The sequence below is a fragment of the Amblyomma maculatum genome, chromosome 11 (assembly GCF_055883805.1).
Source record: "Amblyomma maculatum isolate TAMU_Amacu chromosome 11, ASM5588380v1, whole genome shotgun sequence".
Lineage (NCBI taxonomy): Eukaryota > Metazoa > Arthropoda > Arachnida > Ixodida > Ixodidae > Amblyomma > Amblyomma maculatum.
The window spans coordinates 57,680,712-57,707,757 of record NC_139354.1 but is presented as its reverse complement, the minus strand read 5'-3'; the positions used below and the strand labels follow the sequence as shown (position 1 = coordinate 57,707,757).

Below are 27,046 nucleotides of genomic sequence, written 5' to 3'. Positions count from 1 at the left end.
TTATTTTCTTTGCCGCGTGCAGCATGCACGACTGCGCATTGCATTACACCACTACAGCACATACACGTTTCACTTTGCGCAATACCTCACCGGGTGCGTGATTGCACCGAGCGATAAAAGTACGGATTTTGTCCATGTGCAAAAGAACATCAGAGTTCGATATGACCTCATCTTCAGTGCTCCCTGAAGCTTAAAAATCTTGTCTCGGTCTTTCAAAATGATCGTGGCAGTTGATGAGGCATTGCTGTCTGCAGAGGCTGATTTGCCTTTTTTCCTGTGTCTATTTCTTTCGGCGAAAGCTGCATTCCTATCTTTTGCTGGCTGTACTCACCATCAGATTTCGCACAAACTTATCAATAAAATAATCTGTCAAAAAAGGAAAAAGTACCGCTCGGCATGCGCAAATGGCACGAACGGCAGACCAGCAAACCGACACACAACACAGGAAGAAAAAAGGCATGATGATATCTACAGCCCATGAGTCGTACACACAGAAACTTTTTTTTTTTTTTACGCGAAAGTTTTGAGCTGTGGCGCTGTTAATAGTTTTACATTGAAAACATAAGAAATCTGCTGGGGATTTTTAAAAAATTTGTTAATTTGAAAAATTCATTACTGTGGTGTTCGTAGTAGTAAGGTTTCGCTGTAGCATGATCTGTAATGTGCATGCTATAGAGGCGGGAGAAAATGTCAGTAGTACAGAGCGAATACAAAAAAATTCACATCATACCTTGTGAACTAGTAATGGTACCTTGAGTAGGGTACCTTTAGATATCAGTTGGGTGCTAGAACCACTCGTGCTATGCGAGTTGTTCTGTGTAGGGCTCAGTGGTCATTATCATCATCATCACACTGCACCTTGAGATTTTCATGCCGTGGGATAGCACACATGTTTGACGGGACTGGTTGGGTTGTCCGAATCAATTGCTTTTTCGAATTAAGGGCATCGAACTTGCGACACTGTGCCGTAGAGTGAACCCGTCTCTGTTCCTCCTCCTCGCAGTCTGGCTGGCCAGCAGCAGCAGCAGCAGAACAGCAACAACGCTGACGGCCCCAATGGTGGGGGTCCTGGCGGAGGCGGTGGCGGCCCCAGCATGATGCAGAGCGAGACTGCCTGCTTCACCTCCATCTTCTTCCGCTCGGAGAACACTGAGCAGATGACTGCGCTCGACGTGGAGAGGCTGCGCGCGGGCGTTAACCAGGTGCTGGCTGCTGTGCTGCCTCGCCTGGCTGACTTCCTCAAGCTGCTCAACGACCCTCCTCAGGTGAGGCACAGCTGGAGAGAGGACACCCCTTGTCACACGATCCACAGATTGGGGAAAATGCTAGCAACATCGTTCATCGCTCAGGTGCTCGTAGGCTGCACCATAGAGGGAGCGGAAGAAGTGAGCACCCCCAGAGCGAACATTGTGGTCGGGTTGAGTGTTTTTGAATGTTGTGTGCCCGTCTCGCGACGCTGCGATGTGCTTGTGGCCCATTAAAAAGTGCAGAACTGTCATCGCCTTCGCTATGCCATCAATATTGGTGCAGAGCGTGAGGATTGTATTGTTCCTGCCAGTGAATTTCGTTGCTTTGGCTCGAGGGGAACATAGGCAGGAAAAATTTGTTTCTGAAGCATGTGGGTGCAGGAATGAGAGCTTTGTTTCCGGAGTGGCAACTAGAGTGTCCTATAACTCAAGCTCTCTGGTAAGCAGAGTGACTGTTTGGCCCTTAGTATTGCATTTTTTGGAGCGCAGTGCGTGGTGATCGTTTACAACAGAGGTCTTGAACACGCAGCCCGCAGAGAAAGTTTTCTGCAGCAAGAGCTTTTTTGAGCTCTTCTTCTTCACCACCAAGTTTTCACCACCATCACCTTGAGCTCTTCCCAAGAGACACGCTTGACATTTTCCGAAAGTGCTCAAAAGATTGTTTCACATAAAGTTAAATTGTATGTTTAGAATTGGCATCACAAGAATTCATCAACTATATTTTTTAAGGCCCAACGTAATGCATGCACACAAAAAGCATTGCATTAGCAGGCGAATGTATTCAACGTCAAATAGAGGCGCACGGAGGCACGGTGCGGTGGAGAAAGCATTTCTGTAGACAGATGGGACTGCACAAAGGCCATTTTCCGCATAATTCGGGAAAGGAGCGGAGTTCACTAAAAAGTGACATTTTTCACCAGGGTATTTTCCTGGTGAAAACTGAAGCACCAGCACAATTGTGTGGGCACTGACTCAGATCCTTCGTAAGAGGGAACGTCCGCACAGTTTTGAGAACGTTAAATGGTCTGCAGACTGCTGTGACAGTGGAAATCATGACATTTGAACATAGTGTCTCATTGAAACTTCCCATCTGTCTATGGAGCGCAGTTGAGCACACTTTGTTTTATTTATTTATTGCAATACCCACAGCACCTTGTCGCTGAAATGCGCTTGGTGCAAAGGAAAGCGGCCCACGACTGCCAAATCTGGGCCGCAGTCTCAGTCTTGGATAGAACGAAAGATTGATGCCGAAACCAGTCAAAACAAAGGAAGGAGTAGAAAAGGAATATGCAGGATGAGACTGTATTGACGTATTTACTCGGATGTAACACAAGTTTCTTGTTTCATGCTTTTTGGCTCTCAAAGTCCACCCTCACGTTATAATCGAATACTGCGATTCATTGGCCTAAAGCAGCACCGGGGTGCAGCCATATTGAATCCGCCACCAGTCAGTTTCGGTTTCTGCCGTTTTACGACATTATGTTGGCAACATGGGTAACAGGGAAGCTAAATAAGGCAAATCTCAATCCATCCAAAGTCAAAACGGTGCACTTTTTGCTCGTGGGCTCAGAATCACGTCACCTTGATCGCGCACTTGTCGCATCGTTCGCAGTGGGTTAGCGCGGTTACTTCCTTTATCGCATTTCGCATGATGGCAACACGCCGTGCACAGTACGACGCTCGCCTCAAAAAAACTATTCCGATAGCGGAAAAAATTAGATCCTGTGGCAACTCAGCGGCTAGACCTTACTAATCTTCCTTACGTGGGTGGCGGATGCAGCGGGAGGGGATTTTTAAATGTGAGTCTGACCGCAAAGGCTTCCGACAACATCTTCTGGGAGCACGAGAGTGAAAAGGAAGATTCAGTTTCCGAGAACGCTGCCTTCGACGATGACGACGAATGAGCGTTTTTGATTAGACTGCAATGGCCATGATGTCTATCAAAGGTACATTTTCAAGCGCTTATCTCACGTTACATTCGTTGTTTTATTTTTTCCCCATTGAGCAATATGCAGTCGCCCCTCGCATTACATTCGTGGTCATGTTACATACGAGTAAATACGGTAACAGCCGGTCACTGTTGCCTTATCCATTCTGTGTGATCCTCTAGTCCGTGCTCTTTTTGTCCCTCCCTGCTGCAGCCGAAATTCAAAAGTCGTCCGTGTGCTTTACGGCGTCTGTGCATGTGGAGGTCCCTGAGAGGCCTGAAGTAATCCGGAGCCCTCCACTGGGTGGCATCTCTCATAGCCTGGATTACTTTAATGTGTTGAAGCCTGCGTATTACTACTGCCTTGCAAATTATGGGTTGCATTGATGTACAGCACAAAAAGGCATTGGCAGAGGAGATTGCAACCTGTGGCGTTGACCTGTTGGGGTGGCGTGGGTAGTGGCTGTGACGAGGTGCGAGGTAATTACAGTAGTGTCTCAGTAAGGGGCCGGTGTTGTTGTTTGGAGGGCTTGTCGTGGGGAGGCATTCGCCGCTTTGTCCTTGGGTTGCTCCTGACAATAGGCGTGGAGCATCCTGCCCATCTTATGGCAGCTACACCCCATCTCCTGCTGCGAAGGTTGCGTAGGTGTTAACGGGGTCTGCTCTGGCCGACAGAAACTGTGCTGGACGACGACGTTCGGTGTGCTGGACCCGCCGCTGGGGCAGACTCGCCTGGAGGTATGCCACCTGGTGAACGCCCTCATCAACTCCAACAACGAAGATGTGAACAAAAAGCTAGCCGAGCTGGGAGCCCTGCCCACCATCTTGGTGAGTGTGATCCGGCTGCCTTCGCTCGTGGTAGTGCAGTGGTTATGGCGCTCAACTTCTGTGCCAAAGATGCTGGATTGAATCCCGGTCTTGGAGGTCGCTTTTCGATGGAGTTGAAAAGCAAAGAGCTTATGTGCTGTACGATGTCAGTGCACGTTAAAGGACCCCTGGTGGTTGAAACTACTCTGGAGCCCTCCACTGTGGTGTTGCTCATAGTCTTAGTTGCTCTGGGACATTAAACCCCGAGAAACCAAGCCACGATTAATGCGATGTCATTAAAGGTCCCATGTATCAAGAGTTTTCTGTGTTCTGAGCGAAAAATAACAAGCATGGTGCTAGCAGACAGTAACTGGCAGCTGACATGGCCGAGCACTAACTGGACATAGCGCTTCCTGACATTACGTTTTGCAGGAGCTGCCAAATCAGGCCTCTCCTTTCATATGGGAGGGGGACATCAGAATCAGCCTACCAAGATCCTTGCATTCACGCTATACCTAGGCCACCAGGCACGTTGATAGGGCTCTGTTAAAGCGGGAGCTTCATATGTTCGCTGGTAGCCTACGCTATTGCGTCATACCCTTACAGGTGGAGCTTAAATGTCCCCCATATTTTTATAACTTTTAATATACAGTCAGTCGCAGGTATATCATTCTGAGCTGAGAATGTGGAATGGATTGATGTCTCGGAAACATGACAGATTAAAAATACCAATTGATAAACCTTCTCTGCCAACTAAAAGCAAGAATATGCTGCACCCACGGCACAGTGGTGCGCTACTTATTGTCGTTTAATACGGTTTGCAATCTAATGGACATGTGTCAACGAGCCTTCGTTACTTGTAAAACTGATCAGCGGCAACAAAGGGCAAAGCACAAGAGAACGCCAACGAGCCAACATACAAGGCAGCCGTTCCCACGGAAACATAACTTCGTGAGGAGAAACACAGTGGCTTCTTTGTGTTGCCTTAGGAGCATAGGTCGGAACCGTTTGATAACTACAAAAATTTGCTTGCATACGAGCGGGCCGAAGACGCAGTATGAGAACAAAACGCAGCGATCGTAAGCCGTCGCGATGACTGCTTTGTCGAAAAGCTGCTTTGACATGATGCACCATCTGTCAAGCAACGAGGAAAGCGCCATCTCGGCCGTTGGCGCGCTTGCCTCGCTGATTGACAGATGGCGCACTATGTCAAAGTAGCTTAAAGCAGCTCTTCGACTCTCTTCTGAAAAAATTGTGCACGCCACAGAGAGCAGTTTTTCGTCGAATCCGGAAAATCTAGGCAAGTACCGATGTTGAATCACTTATCAGATAACGTAGACCATATTTTGCTACTTTGTGAACGTTATTTCAGCTCAAATGGGGTAGCAGGTTTTGCATAGGAATTTTTTAAAACCAGGCCCCCAGATATTCAAGACTCTGTATATATATATATAAACATTTTGTCAGATCCTCAGAGCGACGGTGTCTGGGCCTCGCGCAGGATCTGTTCTTTGAGTACTCGTGGAACAACTTCCTGCATACGCAAGTGGCGCAGCTGGTGAGTGCTGTGATCGGCTCGGTGCACTCGCTTGACCAGGAGGGCAATAAGGTGCACCCACTTTTGGACCAGCTGCTGGGCACCTGCGCACTGGTGCAGCGGTGCCTGGACGCCTGGGACGCCAACACCCTCGAACAGTAGGGTCATTCCTCCTTCCTTGCCGACAACATCATATTATTTAATGATGGCAGTTTAGTTTATCTAAAGCTCAGCTTTCAATGGTCTGTTAGGTTAACGAAATAAGTTTACAACGCAGAGAGGTGTGGAACGGGAAATGGTTGGTGTAATGTTGAAAAATAAGAAGCGTGCAGAGTGGGTGATAGAAATATCTAGAGGTAATGACATAATAGTGGAAATCAAGAAAAGGAAATGGGCATGGGCAGGACATGTAGTGTGAAGAGAGGACAACAGATGGTCGCTAAGGTTCACAAATTGGATTCCAAGGGAAGGTAAACGTAGCAGGGGGCGGCAGAAAGTTAGGTGGTTGGATGAGGTTGAGAAGTTTGCAGGGGTCAAGTGGATGTAGCTTACTCGGGACCAGGTTAATTGGAGTAATATGAGAGAGGCCTTCGCCCTACAGTGGGTATAGTCCGGCTAATGATGATGCTGATGATTTTGAGCTCAAAGCCCCTTTATTGTTATGCCACCTCCGTGGCTTATCTTTTTCTTTTTCTTTTTTTTTCATTGTAACAGTGTTGCTAGGCTTTAATGTAACGAGCAGCACCTAAAAATACAAATTCCAGGGGTACAGTTCAGTCTGCTTACGGGCTGTAATGCGAAAGCATTTCTCTTGCTGCTGCAGATAAAGTTACTGCAAGTTCGTTTCTTTATGCCTTTGCCTTTTCCAACACACATCTTGCAGCATAAATCGAGGCTAATTTGAGGCCCGAAGCTTACTTCGCTGCTCTCTAGCGACAGCCAGATGAAACTGCTGTGCTGTGTTGTTTTGCATCAGCCTCGCTAGATGGTGCAATGCATATAATGGTAGGTTCATTGTTTTGTTTCGAATTTTGCTTTCCCTTTAAACTTGTGTGTGGCCAGCAGTGTTTATAGGCGTACTCTGGGGAATTGAGTACGAGGCTTTATGGAGGCCATTGATCAGCTTATCTGCTTTGACTGAAGTCTTGCCATTGTCGCGCAGAATCGTGCCTTCACCATTGGTCGAGTAAATTATAGTGGCACTTGCTTGCAGATCTCAGCCGGGAAAACATAGGCGTGGTTACATGGGCCACCTGACGAAAATCGTCAACGACATTGTAACCGCTGCCGACGGTGGCAACAACTCCGAAATTGTCCGGGAACGATTAAAAGGTACCGTGTTCCACTTGCTTGTCTCTCTCTCTCTCTTGTGCACTGCTCTTTGCCGAGAGTGATGATTTAGAAAGACTGGGAAGCAAGAGTGAAGGATGAGCTGAGAGGAGTTGCTTCTCTAAAATTCAACTTGGAATTTCCTTTTTTTTTTTCTTAACTAAAAAAATATCTACCTTTGGGCAAGCTGGCTGATATGATAGGCAGTCTCGCGAAAAATAAGTGCTGTGTGTGTAACTATTCTTGATGCATGAGGATGTTGCATGTGCCATGAAAGCCCGCATAAAACGTGAGGCGTGATTTCGGAATAGCAAAAACCGAGAAAATAAAAAAAAAAAAACAAGCTTTGTCCGGATGCGAGGAAAGGTCACGAAAAGTATTTATTTGCACCTTACAAGGCATGCATGCCATATCCTTGTGCATCAAACACCATCCCACGTCATGTGTCAAAAAGGGTGTGCACCTCTACGTGCACCTGGTGCTAGTTTGCGCACCCCACCTTGCGCTGACATGTTTGGTGAGACAATTTCATAGTATGAAGAGAAGAGCAACTCGCTTTCACCTTGGCAGTCACCGAAGTCGCACTGTCTTACGGTGGTTCTAAACCAGTATGCCGCTTCCAGCTCGTTCACAAGGCTGCACTGCATGAGCTGCTGGCTATCGTGCGCTGCGCTCGCACAGCGTACGGCTGCCTTACGTACGGCTACCTTACAAGGCATGCATGCCCTATTCTTGTGCATCAAACACCATCCCACGTCATGTGTCAAAAAGGGTGTGCACCTCTACGTGCACCTGGTGCTAGTTTGCGCACCCCACCTTGCGCTGACATGCTTGGTGAGACAATTTCATAGTATGAAGAGAAGAGCAACTCGCTTTCACCTTGGCAGTCACCGAAGTCGCACTGTCTTACGGTGGTTCTAAACCAGTATGCCGCTTCCAGCTCGTTCACAAGGCTGCACTGCATGAGCTGCTGGCTATCGTGTGCTGCGCTCGCACAGCGTACGGCTGCGCGGCTTGTGTGCCCAGGAAGAGTTCTCAGATTCGAGGCTTTACAAACTGTCGGTGTTCTATGTATCACCTGCCTTGGGGTGCCTTGCGAGGTGCGCCTTTCCTAGAATCTCTTCTTTGGTACCTCTAAATGTGTTTGCTATCGCTAATTTTTCGAAAGCGCAATCAACGAGCTCCTTGATAGTGCTGGTCACGTGTTTGCAATCAGACTCCAATGTCTGGCCAGTATGGCTGGAGAGACTCTTTTCATTCGTCCACCAGCAATAGCTTCAGGTTCTCGTGCGGTGTCAGTACTTTCGGCAACTCTGATTTACTTGCCCTTTAAAAACGTAAATAAGCTGCTCTTGCAGTTGCGCCATCGCATGAGGTGCGCTCCTCCTCCTTGCAGTCGCATGTGCGTCGCAAGGTCAGCATTGCATCGTTGTGTAGAAACCGAAAGCATTGAAATAGTCGGTCAACGCCACCACTAAATGGCGCGTCCTCTCACTAGAAACCGGACGCTGATAGCACCGGAATGAGACCGGAACTGCGAATTTAGGCTGAAGACTGTTTGGGCCGTCATGAACCATAGGAGCCCCCATATATTACAATTTTTTTTTCCCCAATTTTATCATGTCAGATTTCCGCCTCGTATTATATGCGGGTCCGAAAAAAAAAAAGTGCAGCCTCGTTTTTAAAGGGACAGAACACTGGCCAAAATATGTCATGAGGTTATGGTGGAGATTAAAAGACCTTGCCTCATATAGTACAAATCGAGCACTACAAGAGGCTTTGCAATTTTAATATGCCATTGAAAATCACGTGAAAACAACTGAGGCGCTATCTAGCGGAGAAACCCTATTACTTTCGGTGTAGTACCCCACTTGTACATGTCAGCAAAATATCGCAGATTTTTGTAAGTGCACACTGTTCTTTTTTCTTCTAGGAGTGCTCGTTATAATGTACTATATTTTGTGCTCTCTACACTGTGTGCTTAATTAAAAACCCTCCTTTCGCATCGTGAGAGGCATGCTTTCAGGTTTTGCCACTAGATGGCACCACAGTGTTTGGAATTTCATGGATGAAGCGGTGATAGGGCCCATAAAAACCTTCGTCAAAGAGCAGCCTTGAGTGTGAAACTGAAAAGGAGGTTACTCTAAGTAAAAAATGTCTATTTACTGTCTGGCTAGTGATATTTATTTTATTTTTCAATACTTCAAAAGCCCCTGTGGAGGGGTTTTACACGACGGACGGGCCTTAGGTGATGCAGATGAGCTTTTCAATGAAGTGCAATTTGTTTTCGGTACATCTATTTTGTCGACCACCAGTTGTCATCGCGGTCACTGCTCATGATTGCCAGCATCAGACTACAATAAAACGGGCGCGTGCACTTATAGAAAAATTCTCGGTAAAAAGTTTCTACAGCATTTCTACCAAAACCGCTTTGGAATCTAACATTTTAGACATCAATCTTTCTATTGCACCAAAAAAAATTTGAGATTTTAATTCCAGTGTTCTGTCCCTTTAATAGCGCTATCAGCATCAGGCTTCCAGTGAGAGGAGGCAATGTCTAGCGTTGAAGTTGGCTAAATTAACACTCTAAATGAACACGTTTAGAGGCACCAAAGAGTTTTTACTGAAAGCTGACTCCAGCAAGGGACTCCCAGCAGATGATACACGTGGCGGACGACGACAATCTCTAAAACCCCAACTCTGAGAACACTTCCTGGGCGTACATTTCATGCGCTTGCGCATGGTGCTAGGCGCAAACTGGTGCAAGCACGACGCATGATAGGCGGCAGCTCGTGCGCCGCCGTCCCACATCCAAGCTGAAAGTGGCCTACCGGTTTTAGAACAATGTAAATTCTCTAATCACGCGTGTCGGAGCGAGAAAGGAGCGAACCAGCACTGGCGCACGATAGTTCGGGGGGCACTGATGTACGACTCCTGTTGTGGGGTGGTGTCGTGCGCAAAAGTGCAGGGCGCGTACGCCTCGCGGGGTAACCGTGAAATGTAGTGCAAATAAATATGTTTGCTGATCTTTTCTCTCTCGCATTATATGCTGATGAAACTTTTTTCCCGTTTTTGCTGTTCCGAAATTACATCTCATATTATATGCAGGTTTTTTACGGTAATACGAGGCAGGAATCAGACAAGATAGCATTGGGGAAAAAGAAAACCTAATATATGTCGGTTGTTGCGGTAGGATTGTATTTATGTTCCTTATTAGTCATTCCTTTCTGGCTTTCTTCATTCTGCACCCAGGAACCTGTGGTTATCAGCTGCGTAATTACCGTGTTGTCAGCATGGTGTGAATCCATTTTCTTGCTTTTCTTACAGATCTTCCTGAAGAGGCTCAGGGGCGATGGAAAACATTCACCACAGAGACATTGGTGGAAGTCAATAGGAAAAACACTGTGTCCTTGGTAAGTTGGGTCTTGAGGCATTCATGTGTCATCTCAGTGAAAAGCATCAGCATAAAACGAGCCTTCAATTAACCAAGCACAGCAAGAAAACGGGAAATGGGCAAAAACAATTTGCAGCAGCAGCACACTCTTGAATAAACTTTGCAGTTAGTTAAACCTCGATATAACGAAGTTGATAAAATCTGCCGTTTGCTTCGTTATGTTTAAATTTTCCGACATCGAAATTCGTTACCTTGCGTGCAGAGAACCCTCCAGAGCATTTCACAGACCGTTTAGAGGGAAAGCCTTGAATTTTGCTGGAATTGGGTGTTATGTGCATCCCGCACATGGTGTGGATGTATATTTTTGGTTTCCCCATCATCACTGCCAAACCTGAACTTCAAGTTTCCGATCATGTCGCCGATTCGGCGCCGCTTGTGGCTACTGCTGCAGCTGCATGTGACCCAGGGAAATGAAGGCCGACATGGCTGGCCAGGACGGCTTTTCTGCTCCGATTTCTCCAGTCAGCGATGGTGAAAACAGTTCCTTCCATCACACTTGATGAGCCAAAGTCAATTTCAAAATGATCTTCACATTACGCGACATGCGTGAGCGTGCGCGTCCTTACTCGCGTGAGCGCGCAGGGTCCGAGTAGAAAATGAGGCTGTCAGGTGGACGGTTGTGCCTACTCTTCCAGCTCCTCTTCTTCTTCTTCTTCTTCTTCTTCTTCTTCTTCTTTTTTTTTTTTTTTTTTTTTTTTTAACCAAGTTTTGCAGGTAAAGCGATAATCGCAACGCAGGTCCCTTCGAGTACAGGTGCCGCATCAAATTTGGTGCCCGTTTTAGGCTGGGTTGCAGCATTTTTCCAGAGCTGGGTCCGGTTCTGCTGGCTATGTGTTGTGCTGATGCTAGTGCTGCCTATTGGTGTGACCCAAACATAACGTCCGCGAATCGCACTCGTACTGCCCAAGGTGTGCAGCAGGTGACGCGCTCATCATCGGTCTTCTGGACGGTGCACTTCCACGCGTGCGCTTAAGTGCGCGCTCCACTGAACCTTTCGTGCTCGCAGCACAATTTATCCGCCCATTCGTTTGAAAGCGTGATAAAATTTACTCCGTTCTACGGAGGGTAAAAATATGTGGTGGTCTATGGACACGAAGTTGTGAAAAACCAAAATACATACTTTTTTACTAGATGAGTTTGTTGCATGGAAGTTTATTAGATTGAGTTTTAAGTGTAGGAATTATTTCGAATATCTAGAACTGTTAATTGCCTGAATTAAAGTTATCACAATTTTTATTATGCGTCATTGCACCAGCTCGGAATACACGCACGTGCTTTTTATAAAAACCTATCCCTCAAAATGGCGACATGTGCATTGAACAAAGTTGCATTGCACGCTATCTTTTGTGCACTTGTGACCGCACATACTTCATGTGACTTACAGGTAGTTAGAAGTAATTGGTGGGCGACTCAATCAAATATTTAATTTCACTAAATCTAAAGTACGGTCGAGGTTTATTTCAACACTGAGTTTGTATTCACAAAAAGCAGGCTGCATATATTATTTTGTGGTCACATGAGATGAGGGAGATGAAAAGTAATTTTTGTTTTTGCTAATATATTGCCTTTCATGCGCTTTTGACGGCACCTGTACTTCGCTATGCATTGACAATAACCAAAGTGTGTCACCATTTGTATGTAGTGTTGACACGTATTGAAGGAATTTGGGAAGCGGGGCTCGTGACATGGCAGCCTTCTCAATGGAGGCAAAATATTGAGTATAGGAGGAAAGGAAGATCATCCTTTTCCAGGATAAAATTGTTCCAGAAGATAAGACTGCCAGAGAAATTTGTCTTTCCGCAGGATAAGATAGTCCCTGGAAATAGTGACTTCAGAGAAGCATAGGGGTATTCCAATATTGAAATTTTCGAATACGAATTGAATACAAATATGGGGGGAAAATATGCCTTCGATTATTGAATCGAATTAGTGTCTGATCACTGAATTAAAAAAAAAAGGAAAAGTTAAATATAGTAAGAACTGTTCATCTTGTTTATTTCAGAAATCACGTGGTATTTGCAAATATAATTAACGCAGAATTGGTCAGGATTGCTGGTGTATTCGATAATTTTCTAATATTAGGAAATTTCGAAGTACATTTTTTCGATTACAAATGTGAGTCGAATAACAAGCATATTCAATTTGTATTCGGCACACTCCTAGAGAAATGTTACACTTTTCTGGAACAGAATAGTTCCATAAAGTATTGCAGACAGAGAAATCTTTCCTTCCACTGTATAAGGTATTTGCAGGGAGTAGTGCCTTTGGAAAAATGCAATTCTTCTTTCCCTTTACGGGATAGTTTCAATAAGTGCCATAAGTACCGTCTTTGCCAAAAGTAACCAGGCAGCATGTTTCGCTCCTCGCTTGTATTCTAAAGCCGACATGGATTCCCAGGGGATCACAACTTGTTAAGAAGTAAGGAAAAGAGTTCGCCTTTACTTTGCACAGATTTACAGCTTCAGAAGTGGAGTGAATTCTCTGCTACCTGACTCTGAAACAGAACACGCAGCCTGGTTACTTTTGGCAAAGACGGAACCTGTGTAAGGGCTGCACCCCAAACTTGACAGCTCGTAATTCGAAAAAAAAAAGGGGTATATATACGTGAGTAAAAAAAAAGAAAATGTTTCGTGCAGACATATTTTTGACCCTATACAGTAAAAGCTCGTTAATTCGAACTTCACGGGACCGGGGAAAAAAGTTCGAATTATCCGATGTTCGAATTATCGAATGGCCTCGAAAAAACTGACCAAAACCGTTTGTACTACGGTACATGTACCGTATTTAGTGGCGCAACGAACTCCTTGCATAATGAACCCACCCAGCCCCGATTTGTGCCTACGAATCTGAAAAAAAAATAAAAAAATAATACAGGGGTCAGTCGTTAGCGCGTCCCTCTGTTTCGCGCCTTCACGGTCCACAACACATTTCTTGGCAGTGCGCCAAGATGCTGCGCGGCGATAACAGCGTGTTTATCTTTTGACTTTAGCTCTGGCAGGGGGGAGGAAAGTGAACTTGGCAAAGTGCCAGCGCTTATCCGGTTGTGCAAGCCTCCTTTTCAGTATGTTCGCTTTATCATGCTATGAGCGACTTGGGCGGGCGGCGCCGTCTACTGCCACTCCAATCATCGGAGCGAACGGTGCCAAAATCCGGCGTCATGATCGCGGCTGACTCGCGTGCTTTCGTTGACGACTGATGGGTGGAAAGATGGATGGCTATCGCAAAAAAAAAAAAAAAAAAAGTTTACCCCATAGTGCCCGTCCGAGATCATAGCCTTTTATGGGCATTGGCTGGGACCGCGCCGACAGTACTCATCCCTATTTCCAAATTAACAGGGGGTTGGAATTAACGAGTATTTAGTTGCGAGCTACGGAGGTTGCGCAGAAGAGAGAGCAGGCAGCCGCCGCCGCGCGGCCATGCGCTGACCTTGTTGCGGCCGCGTCCCCTCCCTTCAACGCCGCCGGCCGCCACGCCATCGAGTACGAATTCTCACACAATACACCGGACTGCTAGCATCTAATGAACTAGCCAGCTATTGTATATGGAAAGAGGGTGAGCACTAACGGGAGCATTAAAACACAAAACTGGACCGATTAAAAGGAAGACAGCAATGCCAAACTGATGCTGCCTCATACTGACTGATCACCATGTTATCATAAGAGGCTATGCTCACTATAACAGAGCATGGGGAGGCCGGGTTGCCACTTACACAAGGTTTTCGTCGGCCTCGACAAACTCGTCGTCGTTGAAGCCAAACTGCTCGACGAAGTTGCTCGTCACCTGCTCCATCTGGTAATCAGAAAAGGCCTGCGGCCACATTCGCACCGACGTCACAAAAGTCACGCCACAAAAGAAGGCGCCATTTAAGTTTTACCCACTCTTCCATGGTTTTACCTGGTTCCTTATTCTGTCCACGTTTTGGACGTGCGCAGCCTCTAATTATGCCTACCGATCGCAGAGGTTTTTCTTTACTTCCTTTTTTTCTTTTCTTTTTGCCGTGTTATGTGCGCCAAGCCGCCCAGACGCGGCGGCGCGTAGTTCGAATTATCCGTAGTGGAACCGACTCGCGTTCGAATTAACGGGCTTTTTTATACACAGATCTCTATGGAGCTTGGCCGGACCAAGTAGTGTAGTTCGAATTATCCGAAAATTCGAATTATCGAGGTTCGAATTAACGAGCTTTCACTGTATAAATAGTTACGACTATGAATGTATCACCCCACATGTCGGGCTAGGCCTGGAACCCCAGCCATACAGTCTGTTATCGATGATAATCTGTCTTGTGCACTCGACATTCACGCCAGAAAGGAAAATAAATATTACGCTGTGCAAAAGCCATAATCGGTTGTAGGAATGTTGGGTGCACCTCATTGCACAAGGAAATCTGAGCGGCGCGTTTCCTTGTGGCGACGCACCACCCGCCGGGCTCGGGCACTAGAGGGATATGTGTCGTACGAGTGCACCGTTCATCTGGAAGTGATAAGCCTAACATGTCGCAATGTGCATTGTAACCTATGCGTATTGCAAGGCCTAACCTTGTTACTAGTTTACTGTTGGGTAAAAACCTCCCATTAAAATAAAAATGTAATTGTTTCCCCTTCCACAAGACTTCGACAGCGATGCGCACGGAAATGCAGCCTAAAAGGTCACCCTACACCGGCTGTGGTTCTCGCATGTGGAGCGCTGCTCCAAACCATCGGTCAAACTGCCACAAGCAGCCGACCTTGGGAGGATTCCAGTAAAGTAATACAATGCTCAGGCAACCACTAGCAACCTGTTTTTGCTGTGGGTGGTAATCGCGCAGTTCTTGGGGGCACACACCGTATTATCATTCATACCTTTAGTTCATTATGTATTCAAAGGATTTGACACGCCTGCGCTAATACTACATCGTAAAAACTCGGTCGCCACATAATAACAGGCGTGTAATCGGGGCTGTGCTGTTGTGAGAAAATTTCAGCGGAAAAACGCTGGTCTGGTGCTAGGTCCGGACCATGTCAAAGTTATGAGAAAAAATAAGTGCAGCCCTTGCATGATAAGTATATGCGGTATTGCTCTCAGAGACACCTCCTTCTCCAAGATAGGATGTTCTTTGGAAGTAGTCTCGATAAAGTGTTGTCATTCCCCAAGATAAGATAGTCCCAGGAAGTAGTGCCTTGTTGGAGAAATCTTTTCCTCTCCTAAACCAGATCTACTCCCCAGGATAGGATAGTCCCAGGTAGTAGCACCTCCAGACCTACCTCTATCTTTCCAAAGATACAGTACTCTCGTGTGGTAGTGTTGGTATCCTTCCCAGGATAGTAGAGTTGAAAAAATTGTGACCTTGGAGAAATCCATCCTTCCCCAGATGGCCTAGAAATGTTATCATTCCCAAGTAGAGGATAGTCCAGGGAAGTAGTACCCTCAGAGGAATATTGTTCTCCCCCAGGATAGGGTAGTTCTACAAAGCAATGCCTTCAGTGAAATCTATCCTCCGAGGTGCGTTAGTCCCACGTAGTAGTGCCTCTCGGAGGAAGGCTGTCCTTCAAACAAGGTAGAGCAGTGAATGGCAGGAGGTGCCACGAAGCACCCTTCGTGATAGGAGAGTGGGGTGAAGTGCAGTTATGGGTTACTTTCTCCACGACAGTGCGTGCCCTAAGGCACTGGATGGACAGGGCGTGGGGCTGAAAACCCAACTTTGGCGCCTCACATTTTTTTTCTTCAGGCTGGCGGCATGCCCAATGTGTCGAGCACAGATGATGATGAGTGCATTGATCCACGGGACGTCAGCTTTCACCAGGAGACGGCGCTTCAGCAGGTACGTGGCCACCGGTGCAACCACTTTGGTCGGTGGGGGGGGAGCATCTTGTTGCAGTGATCTGCACCGGCCCTTAATGTGTTATCCCTCGAGAATCTGGTGTCTTTTAGTAGTTGCTGGTGGCAATTGAGTCATTTTTGGTACAGAATTTTTTTTTTTTTTTTTTTTTTTTCACTTGCTTGTATGGAGGTGATGAGGTAGCGTGTGGAGCATTATTCTTGGTTACTGGTTACTTGTAAACGGGGAAGTTTTGAAGACCCAGGACAACAGGAGGGAGCGTGTAATGTGGGTGACGTCTTTGAGCACATCAATGTTTGTCAAAGTGGCTGGCCAGGCGTGTAGTAAGAACTAATTTCGCACTTAGCCGGTGCTAATTATAGCCTTCCTACTTGAATATGGTGATCAGTCACTCGCTTTTGCAGCCAAGGGCTGTCACCGGATTTATTCTTCCTGCATCATATATGCATTATTTTCCTTATGCTTTCATGCTTGGCTTTGTATGAATGGACGTTTTGAATGAGCCTACCATTTTTTCTCGCAGTTGTTTTAAAACCCATGCTCCGACCATGACTTGATTTTAATGGCATCCCCATCTTTAGTGGGACTGGACGCGGCTCATTGTCAAAGCACTGTGAGACTCGACAATGCGGGACATCCAAGACTTGAAAATTCTTGTGCGGGGCTTTTTGACGCGTGTCTCACGTTTGTTCATTTGCGACGTGGCCATCATCTGTTCTTCTGCTTCCTCTTGCGTCTTTCTGGTGTCTGTGCGGCCAGTTCTCTGGTGTTTGCGTGGCTGGTGTCTCTGTGACGTGACACGACTCACCCCGTTTGTCATTCCTTCACCAAGGCCTCTGTATCCCTGTCTTTTCCTTTCATATTGTGGCTCTCGGTATATATATTTTTTTAATTCCTCTCTCAGGGACTTGTTTTTTTCGTTTTTTCTAACCCTCCTTCTTCCCCGCTCCCCCCACTCTGCAGGTTTTCCCAAGGTCTGTGCAGCAGGTGAGATAGGGTTTCTTTCCTTTGTCCGTCTCTTTCTCTCTCTCCTCCCTTGGTCTTGCAGTCTCTCCCCTTTTCGTTCACACCCATCTAGTACTATCTTTTTCTTGATGCCTTGTTGTTCTGGTTTGGCTGCTTCCTTTTGGACGTGCTGCATGTTGTGGAGGCCACTGGCATCTAGTGTGCCTTGCCTTACCCTAGTGGCTGCCTCTTGCCAGGATCGAGCATGATAGGCATGGGTCTTCATAGAGGTAGTGCTTGTTTGGCTGCCGTCTTCAGATATAATCTCTGTGGTAAGCTTTTTTGTGCGTTATTACCCTTTTTTTTAACTCTAGGTATTGTTAGGGTGCATTTTGTAATTTTGTACCTTTTTTGTTCAAGGTTTTTCGGGACATCATTTTCTTCACGTAGCCAATGCCTTTCATGTACACTGGGACATGCTACAAAGAATTTTGAAGGTCGCTGCAAGAAAAGTTCTTAAATGTTTAGGGGTGACGAGCTTTTATTTTGGTATTTTTATTTCAGTAACAGTGGCAGAGTAGCATGCTAATTTGAGATTGGGCAGTACAGTGACGAAACATGTCCAGACAGTATTTGGAGGTCTCTGTATAGAATCCGCAGCACCCTTATTTTTGTGTACTGGCTGCTTTCGGCTAACACTACTAGGCTATGTGTGTGCAAGGATTGCTTGCATGTGTGACTGATATCTCTGCAAGCTTCACCCGCCTGGCACTTCTGTTTTTTGTTTCCTTTCTTTTTTTCTTTTTGAACTCTCATCATGCACTGTTTTCACTCGCAAAGTGTTGTCCTTGCTGTCAAAGAAGTCCCCCTTGTACGTAGCTGTGTGGTTGCGATTTTCTTTACCGCAGCCTACTAGATCTAGTATTTGCTTGCTTTTTGCGTTTTCGTCTGACCTGCGTGGGTGTCTCCCTGGCTTGACGTGTTGCGTGTCTGTGGCGTGACTTTTGTGACGTCGGTGCGAATGTGGCCGCAGGCCTTTTCTGATTACCAGATGGAGCAGGTGACGAGCAACTTCGTCGAGCAGTTTGGCTTCAACGACGACGAGTTTGTCGAGGCCAACGAAAACCTTGTGTAAGTGGCAACCCGGCCTCCCCATGCTCTGTTATAGTGAGCATAGCCTCTTATGATAACATGGTGATCAGTCAGTATGAGGCAGCATCAGTTTGGCATTGCTGTCTTCCTTTTAATCGGTCCAGTTTTGTGTTTTAATGCTCCCGTTAGTGCTCACCCTCTTTCCATATACAATAGCTGGCTAGTTCATTAGATGCTGGCAGTCCGGTGTATTGTGTGAGAATTTATGCAGGTATCGGATTCAAAACAAAACATCATTGCCCCTTAGGAAGTAAACTGCAGTTATGTCAGCTCGAGCTAGCTATGTTCAGTTGTGAGTTTGAATGTTCCAGCTGAATTATGGTTACAAAAAGCATCCTCTGTTGCTTTTCGAGAACGCGTTTATATGTGGAGGGAGGTAGGATGATAAACAGACATTTGGGATGCCACACCGATATCCGGTCATTGCAAGCAAATGTTTTAGCGGCCTCAACTTGGATTTTTTCATTTTGCAGTGGCCAACTAGACCAGCTGGCAAGATCAAACTTCCAGTTGCCACCTGAGGTCAATATGGTAAGTTACGAGTCCTGTAAGCCTGCAAAATGGGAAAACCTTTGAAACTTTGCAGTTTGGAAAAACTGCGGTTCTTCATTATTTAAAACACGCAGCCATTTCCCATCTTGGCTGGATAGACTCGTAAGCTGTTTTTTGGGCCTGGGTTGCAGCTGCTGAAGTGGTGAGATACTGTCAGTGAGTTTTCACGAAAATGAGTTAACAGTTAAAGAATGCATGAGACGTGCACAGGTTTGTCACTGTAGGTCTCTAGTTAGCGAGCGCCATTTATCGCTTTGGTTTAGTGTAGTAGCCTCTGTTTTGTTTTTGTGGTTTTTTTCTGCCGTGTATACGGAATTTCTGAGATAATTATTTGGGACTAAATTTGCGGCTGGCACAGATCAAATTAATAGAGACAAATCGTGTCGAACTTGGCTAGGCCATCTCTTGTTGATGGATTCAGAGTAAAGGTGCCGAGTATGGATTTTGTTTTCCTTTCTCCTCCTTCCCAAAGCAGAGTCACGCAGAGCTGTTCGAGCGCGTGTGTCGAGAAAAAGTGCAGACCCTGGATGATGCCGACAGTGATGATGACATCTGGGATGACAAGGAGGTCGTCCTGTCTCCTGACACCCGTGCGCGCAGGTGCAGTCATTGTTCCTTGTTGCAATCCTCTCTCGAAAACTTGCGACTTATGGTACTGGAGAAACGAGTTGCTGTAGGGAAAGAATTGGGGGGGCATGGAAAGCTTTGTCCTTTGTAATGCAACACGTAGTGTGTGGAAGGCGACCTTGGCGCCCTCTATTCTGTCAGCGTGATTGAGCACTCGGTTCCCGAGGAACTAACGGGCGCCTTTATTCACTCGTGCATTTGCTTATGAGCCGTTTTTGGAGCACATGTCCAGCTCTGCTGTGGTTGATTCTTAAGCGCAGCCTTATTTTCAGGAAAACGAGGGTCTTGTCTGAAAGGTGAAAAGCATGTGGTTGTTTTACACTTGTATGAGAACATTCGGCGGACCTGTCTTTCGGTGAGCTGTCTCATAGGTGGTGCTGACATTCAGTGCCTGGAATAGTCTTGCAGAGTTTTGGCGCAAAGGACCGCAGATTTTGTGAGGGGGCGACTGTCGCAAAATAGCGTCACCTATGGACCACAGCCCTCATAGTCATCAACTTCAGCTGAAATGTGCCAGGCTAGGCAGTGAATATACCTGTGTGTACTAAAGGTTTTTTTTTTTTCTTTTCTCGCGGGAATTGTTATGTTAGACCATTTTTAAGGTGCTACTGTCGCATGCATTATTACGTATGCCTGTGTCTTTTTTTTTATGATAGCTGTAGGACTGCTGGTTATTTCTTGCTTTTTTATGTTGTAAGCTGCTTTTAACAGCACTTTTATTTCTCGGTCTTTTTGTCATTTGTAGGCTTGTACTGAAGTAAGTAAAGTCACATCTAGCCATGTGTGCTAGATGAGTTTGTATGCTTGTGGTTGCTTTTGTGTGTGTGTGTGTAAGGGAGAGCCGCTACTGGATGTTTGCTTTTGACTTGCTTACACTTGAATGATTGTGGGACATGGGTGAGTAGGGGGCAAAGAGTGCATTGTAGCTGTTTCATACAATGAATCATGTACCTGCTCTAATTGAAATGGTTGAGAAGCATAGATTGCCATTCTTTGTGGTTTTATTTGCAGCCAACTAGTGAGGTGAAAATGGTGTTCACAATTCTGTACGGTAGAATTTCATTGATACATTCGCGGGTCATACGATTTCCCGTTTCATATGCCCAAAATCGCGGGCAGTAAACCATCTCCCTTAGAGTTACACAAAATAGTGTATATTTTTCTCTCTGCTAACAAGTTTCCGGATAACACGATTTTCCGGCTACTACGATAGAAATTTCGAGAAATTTTGGCTGTATAATACGTTTTGTGATCAACTGAACATTTGTTAACGAGCGCTCGCAACAAGAAAAATTTATCAGCGGTGCTCACCTGCCGCGGTCGCCTCCCTGCAGTGCCTGGGTGCGAAAGGGGGAAGCATCAACCAACCCTTTTGTAGCTCACTACCCCTTACCCCCAATTTTCACTAAATAAAGTTAATCAGTCACTCGGTCAAATCAAAGAAGACCGACGAGCCAACATGCAAAGTGCCCGTTCCTACGGAAACAGGACTTGTTTATTTATTTATTTATAGCGCTGAGTTTGCCACACGGCATAAAAGGTGGTGGTGTAGCGTCACAGGAATGTGTGGAGTGCAGCCATGTGCAAGAAGTCACACAAACTGCGTGCATAAATGTTGTTTGTTGTCCATAAGTGGAAATGAGAGTCATTACTTGGTGAAAGTCCAGCTTTTTGTAAAATGGTGTTGCGCATATGCGAAGTTCCTGGGCATGTCCATATTAGATGCCGTACAGTGGTGTCGCAAGCCGGTTCTTCGCAGTGTGGGCATTTGTCGGGAACTGGAATAGTAGTACTTTGCCACTGGTGTCGAACGGCGGGCGTAAGAGCCACTCCGACCCTCAGCCGCCTCAGAGATACCTCCTCCACCCTTGTTAGATTGGGGGGAAGGGGGTACGTACACGGGGGAATTAGAGCACGTGTACGCTGCCTGAGGGATGCTGATGATGTCAAATGGGTCAGGAGTGGATCCGGTGGAAAGGAATCATGAATAGGTTGTGACACATCATCTGCATGAGGAAGCACGTCTGCTGTTATGGTATTCAAATTTTTGTTGTCTTGAACCCAGTGAATGGTTATAGTCACTGGGTAACGGTGACAAGCAGCATGTATAGTCTGTGCGACCCTAAGAGTGCCATGGACTTTCTTTAAATGTTTTAAGGCTTCTTTAGACTGAGTCATTATGAGTACTTGTTGAAAAGTAGGGTCGGCAGGTAACGCTTCTATGGCGTTTAAGATAGCTTGCAGTTCGAATGCAAGAGTTGATTTGGCATCGGTAAGGTAACTTCGATTGGTGTTCAGGTGAGGTTGGGTTGGGCTTATAAAAGCAACTGAACCACCTGTTGGGGTTACGGCTGCATCTGTGTAAATAATGCAGTCATCATGTGTTGCGCAAGACGTTATTGGGAATGATGATGAGGGCTGCGACTTCTTGGTGAGTAGAGGCTTATTAGAAGTAAGGTGGTAGTAGTCCCATGGAGGTGGTTGGTTCTCTAATTCAAAACGAAGGGAAGCTTTTCTTGCTCTGTTTGTCTGTCTTTGGGCAGTTAATTCTGCCAGCGAGTTAAGGTGGGCGTACTCCTGGAGCAGACGGATAGGAGTTGATCGAGGCAGTCCCGTAATAACTCGCATGGCCTCGTGGTTGAGTGCCTCGAGTGTAGACCATTGCCTTAACCTCTGGGCACGGCGCAAGCAAATGGACGTATACGTCAGTCAGCATCCGTCCAATAATATTGCCATAGCAGAACTTCATAAACTAACCGCTAAAGCCCGTCGGTATTCTAAGCACCTTCTACACAAACGTTGGACAGACTGGTGTTCTCACATAAGTACTCCGATCGGAAACCGCCACCTATGGCGTGTGTTTCATTCAATGGAACGAAAACCCTCAGTTAAAGACTACGCCGAGAGTATTCGAATAGCCCTGCGTCTTTCACCGCAAGAATTTGCCAAGCAAGCAGCTCTTCAGTTCTTCCCCAATTATGACTGCCAACCTGCACCGGTTCCACTCAGTCTCGACAACCATCTCCCAGAAGATAAGATCACGAACCCTTTCACCATGGCTGAGCTGATCGCTGCGATTGAAGACATCCGCCCAAACACCACACCCGGTCATGATGGTGTGCCTTATACACTATTCCGCAATCTAGAAGGTGAATCATTGACCTCGCTTCTGAGAATTTTCAATGAAATCTGGATTTCCAGTGAAATGCCACCAGATTGGAAACATTCTGTAGTAGTTCCCATACCACCTACAACCATTGGTGCTCTACGCCCGATTTCTCTTACCCCAACTATTTGTAAATTGTACGAAAAGCTACTTGCCATTCGAATATCCTGGTGGCTTGACCATCATCACAAATATTCGTCTTCACAGATTGGTTTTCGGCCTGGTTACGGATCTGAAGATGGTCTTCAACTTTTTGCCAATGAAGTAATATATTGTTCATCTCACAGTCGTCTCGTCCGCACAGTCGTGGCAACAGATATCACGAAAGCCTACGACAACATCCTCCACACAGCGATCCTCAATACTATGTCATCACTTGGAATGCCCTTACAGCTTTGTCGTGCAATTCACGCATTCCTCTCCCACCGAACGTTTGCTATCCGTGTAAATGGAAAACCAACAGGACATTTCATTTCTAATCGTGGAGTACCGCAGGGCTCAGTTTTAGCCCCAACTTTGTTTAATATTGCATTTATTCCTCTCATGCATGAACTTACCTCAGTTCCTAATATTAAAGTGCTAGCCTACGCAGATGACATTACTATGTGGTCTACAAACCGCTCAGTGCAGGTGCAGCAAGACTCCTTGCAAAATGCCATAAATATCCTTCAAAACTTTCTCAACAACACAGGCCTATCCCTCAACCTCACTAAAACATGCTATGTTCATGTGGGCAATAAGGCCGGCCGCAGAAGTTTCAAAGCTAACCCATTCGCTTTGACAATTGACAATACACCCCTCTATGAAGTGGAACATACCAAGGTGTTGGGTCTTCATGTACATTCTTCAGGAAAAGGCACAGTTTGGCTATCCGATGTACGCAAAAGTGCGATGAACACACTGAGACTAATTCGAAGAATAGCAAGTCGTTCTGGTGGTGCCCGATCAGATACCGCTCGCCGACTTGTTCGTGCTGTCTTTCAACCGCGGCTTCTATACCAGGCACAGTTTCAGAAACTGACAAAACGGAAACAGGACTTCATGGGGAGCAACACGGTGGCTTCTTTGCGGTGCCTTAGGGGCGTAGGAGGGAACCGTTTGATAACTGCCATTCGCTTGCATACGAGCGGGCCTGGCCTGGGAAATGCATCATAGCAAAACTGCGTTTACTGCAAGCCATCGCGGTGGCTTCTTCACACATCACTGGTGTGCGGGGCAAAGCATCCAGAAACAACCAAGGAAGCAATCCCGGCTCGCCATTGCCTTTTACGAACAAGATTTGTTACTAAAGTTCTTCCGCACTTAAAACAACGCAAATGTAGACTGAATTCTGCAAGAGCTAAAAGAAGTAGCTAAGCGTACTGGATGTTCTGTAGATGGTAATCTCTACCTTTATGCAATGAAAGTCTCAATTTTAAAGGGACAGAACACTGGAATTTAGGTCTCAAATTTTCTTCGCCGCAATGGGAAGATTGATGTCTAAAATGTTCGATTCCATAGTGGTTTTGGTAGAAATGCTGAAGAAAATTTTTGCTGATAATTTTTCGATCAGTGCATGCGTTCATTTTTATGTAGTTCGATGCTGGAAACCATGAGCAGTGACCGCGATGGCGACTGGTGGTGGACAAAAGACCTACCCAAAATAAATATAAATTTTACTCGCAGGCAGTAATTCGACATTTTTTGCTTAGAGTAACGTCCTTTTCAGTTTCATACTCAAGGTTGTTACAGCACAATAATGCATGCCTCGGCGACGAAAGTTTTGCTGGGTATTATCATCGCTTCATTCAACAGAATTCCATAAAGCCCCTCAATAAACTAAAAGTAGCGCCAACATGTGAAGTTTGCCGCCCACCTCCTCTCCTGCGCTCTCCTTCGTCGTTCGACCCTCTCATTGGCCGAGCGCCGTCACGTGCGCGCGCGCGCTTGTTTTTTTTGCTGGGCGTGCAGCTTCCTCCTTTCCAGCGGGGCGGACGGCGCGCGCGCGGCACATATCGCCGGCACATATCGCCGTTATCGAGACGGCTGTGAAGGGCGCCTGCTCCGGAGAGCGCGCGCTAGTCGCGCACCCCGTAGGTGGAGCCACGGTCGAAATGCGAGAGGAGGAGTGGCGCCGCCGGAGGAGGAGAGAGGAGATGGCGCTACTTTTAGTTTATTGAGGGGCTTTAGAATTCCAAACCCTGTGGTGCCATCTAGTGGCAAAACCTGAAAGCGTGCCTCTCACGGTGCGAAAGGAGGGGTGGTTTTTATTTAAGGACGCAGTGTAGAGAGCGCAAAATATAATGAATTGTGACAAGCACTCCTAGAAGAAAAAAGAACAGTGTGCACTTGCGCAAATCAGCGACATTTTGCTGACATGTAGTCACGTGGGGTACTACACCGAAAGTAATAGGGTTTCTCCGCTAAATAGCGCCTCAGTTAGTTTTATGTGATTTTTCAATGGAAAATTAAAATTGTAAAGCCTCTTCTTTGATATTGTAGTGCTCGATTTGTACTATATGAGGCAAGGTCTTTTCATCTCCACCATAATATCATGGTATATTTTGGCCAGTGTTCTGTCCCTTTAAGTGCCTTTGTACCTCATTCAGCAGTTAAAATTAACATTTTCTAAATCGGGCAGTTTGGATCATATGTTTTCTCGGATAATATTGTTACTTAGCGGTATTCGCTGCTCGTGCTGCAGGGGATGATGAAGTGCGACAGACTGCCAAAAGAAGACGACTCTGATGGTGGTCAGATCTGAGCCGCCATCAACGGTAGTTGTTCGGACTGCTATCGGACCGTAGATCTTCCCCATAACAATATGTTTTTCCCTGCATTTTTTAAAGAACATATCAGCGAGACATTATTGTATTTTACTTTCCTGGCTGTCGGAGTGCAATGCTTAGGGCACTTGACTTCCGTGCCCAATAATGCAGAATCGAATCCTAGCCGCGGTGGTCACTTTTCAATGGAAGCGAAAAGTAAGGGGCCCGTGTGCTTTGCGATGTCAGTGCAAGTTGAAGAACCTCAGGGGGTTGAAATTTGCAGAGCTTTCCACTATGGCATCTCATAGCCTGAGTCGCTTTGGGATGTCAAACCACAGCAATTCTATATTTGCTGGTTATCAGTGTGTACTCTTGCGCACATGTTGACATGCATAATGTATATGCTTTTGCGTTTGTTTCATCTCGCCATTTTTTGTGTACATTTGCGATGTTAAAGGGGGTAGGAAATGGCTAGAAAGGTCATTGATAAACGTTTTCAGTGTGTAGAACAAATGCTTCTGAGCATTCGTCCAAATTAAAAATCCTCTGAAAAAATCCAGTGATTTATAATTAATTTTTAAAAACCGCGTTTTTTTAAATTTGCGGGCTGCGCTGTTTTCGCGTGGCAGTGATATTTGAAATTATTCTGCTGTGATTACCTACGTCACAAGTGCCGAGAGTGACAGGTCACGACAGGCTGCCATTGGCTGCAGCCACAACAGCCACTACGTCATGGACACACTTCCGGTATCTGCGAAAGTCGTCTGCTCAGTGGTGCATGCGTGAACCCGAGCATGGCGCTTCGGTTCGCGATGTTAACCGAAAATGTGGTGGCGTCCGATTGAAAGTGCGCGTCGGTGCAGGAGTGCGAAAAGAGCACCAGCTGGCCCGATTCAACACCGTATCGATTAAATAGGCAGCAGCAAGCTTCATGTACCGACAGACGGCGCAGCAGCATACTGTAGTCCCATGCCCCGTCTCATCTTTGCAGCATCGACGATTTGTGCGGCGTGTTGATAATTAAATGGAACGTTCGTCAAAAAAGGTCTGCCCTCAGCTTCATCATGAGAGTACACAAATTCGCACAGCTTAAGTGCAGCACCGGATGCCATCAGGTTACCGCAGAAATTTTTTCAGAAGCTAGCTGAAAAATTCTTGTGGTGAATTGACTTGTAAAGGAGTACCTATCTCTCGACCGATTTGCTTTACCTCATTTTAGGCATTGCATGACCTTTTTAAGTGCTAATTCTTCGTGTATCCAAAGGCGTCTTCTTAAAATTGTCTTCTGTAAGGTCGTAATTGTTCATTAGTTTCCAAGTTGCGTCAGAAATCTGGAGTGTCCACTGGTTTATCAGAGGGCGCATTCTTTCGCAGTGTAACATTGTGCTGTGCAGCTAGTTAAAAAATTGTATTTCACTGCCCGACCCAAAGCCTTAGGGAGAATCGAGCATGAAGTGCCTGAGACCTACAGCAGGTACTGGGAATATTTTGTGCTGTCATCATACATTGATACTCTCAGTTTTTTTGGCCGATCAAAGGGCGTCACTGGTTCCTTTTTCAGGCTTAAAGGGACACTAAAGACAGCCAAAGATGGTATGAAAATCTATTAAACTACATTTGGTGACACTGTCGCCGCATATCTGGCAGCAAAAAATCGAATAATTGCTGAGATATTGCGATAAGAAGTTGAGGTTTTTTCTTGTTCCCGCCGGTCGAATTCAAACTGTGGCCTCCAACTACG

The 27,046-nt window shown here is 46.1% G+C and overlaps 1 protein-coding gene across 5 annotated transcripts in view; it reads left to right on the top strand.

The window, feature by feature from the left end:
• fmt (phosphatase 6 regulatory subunit 1-like protein fmt) overlaps positions 1 to 27,046 on the top strand; it is a 53,979-nt gene that overhangs the window by 13,003 nt on the left and 13,930 nt on the right. Inside the window, exons 9-18 of one of the 5 annotated variants that reach the window (XM_084583637.1) lie at positions 1,004 to 1,265; positions 3,850 to 4,002; positions 5,483 to 5,676; positions 6,732 to 6,850; positions 10,175 to 10,260; positions 16,006 to 16,098; positions 17,080 to 17,103; positions 18,113 to 18,192; positions 18,687 to 18,744; positions 19,238 to 19,365. In XM_084583637.1, coding sequence (XP_084439763.1) covers positions 1,004 to 1,265; positions 3,850 to 4,002; positions 5,483 to 5,676; positions 6,732 to 6,850; positions 10,175 to 10,260; positions 16,006 to 16,098; positions 17,080 to 17,103; positions 18,113 to 18,192; positions 18,687 to 18,744; positions 19,238 to 19,365 — 1,197 coding nt within the window. Of the gene's footprint in view, positions 1 to 1,003; positions 1,266 to 3,849; positions 4,003 to 5,482; positions 5,677 to 6,731; positions 6,851 to 10,174; positions 10,261 to 16,005; positions 16,099 to 17,079; positions 17,104 to 18,094; positions 18,193 to 18,686; positions 18,745 to 19,237; positions 19,366 to 27,046 lie in introns of all 5 variants that reach the window. The other 4 variants (XM_084583636.1, XM_084583635.1, XM_084583639.1 and 1 more) reach the window with 4 other exon arrangements.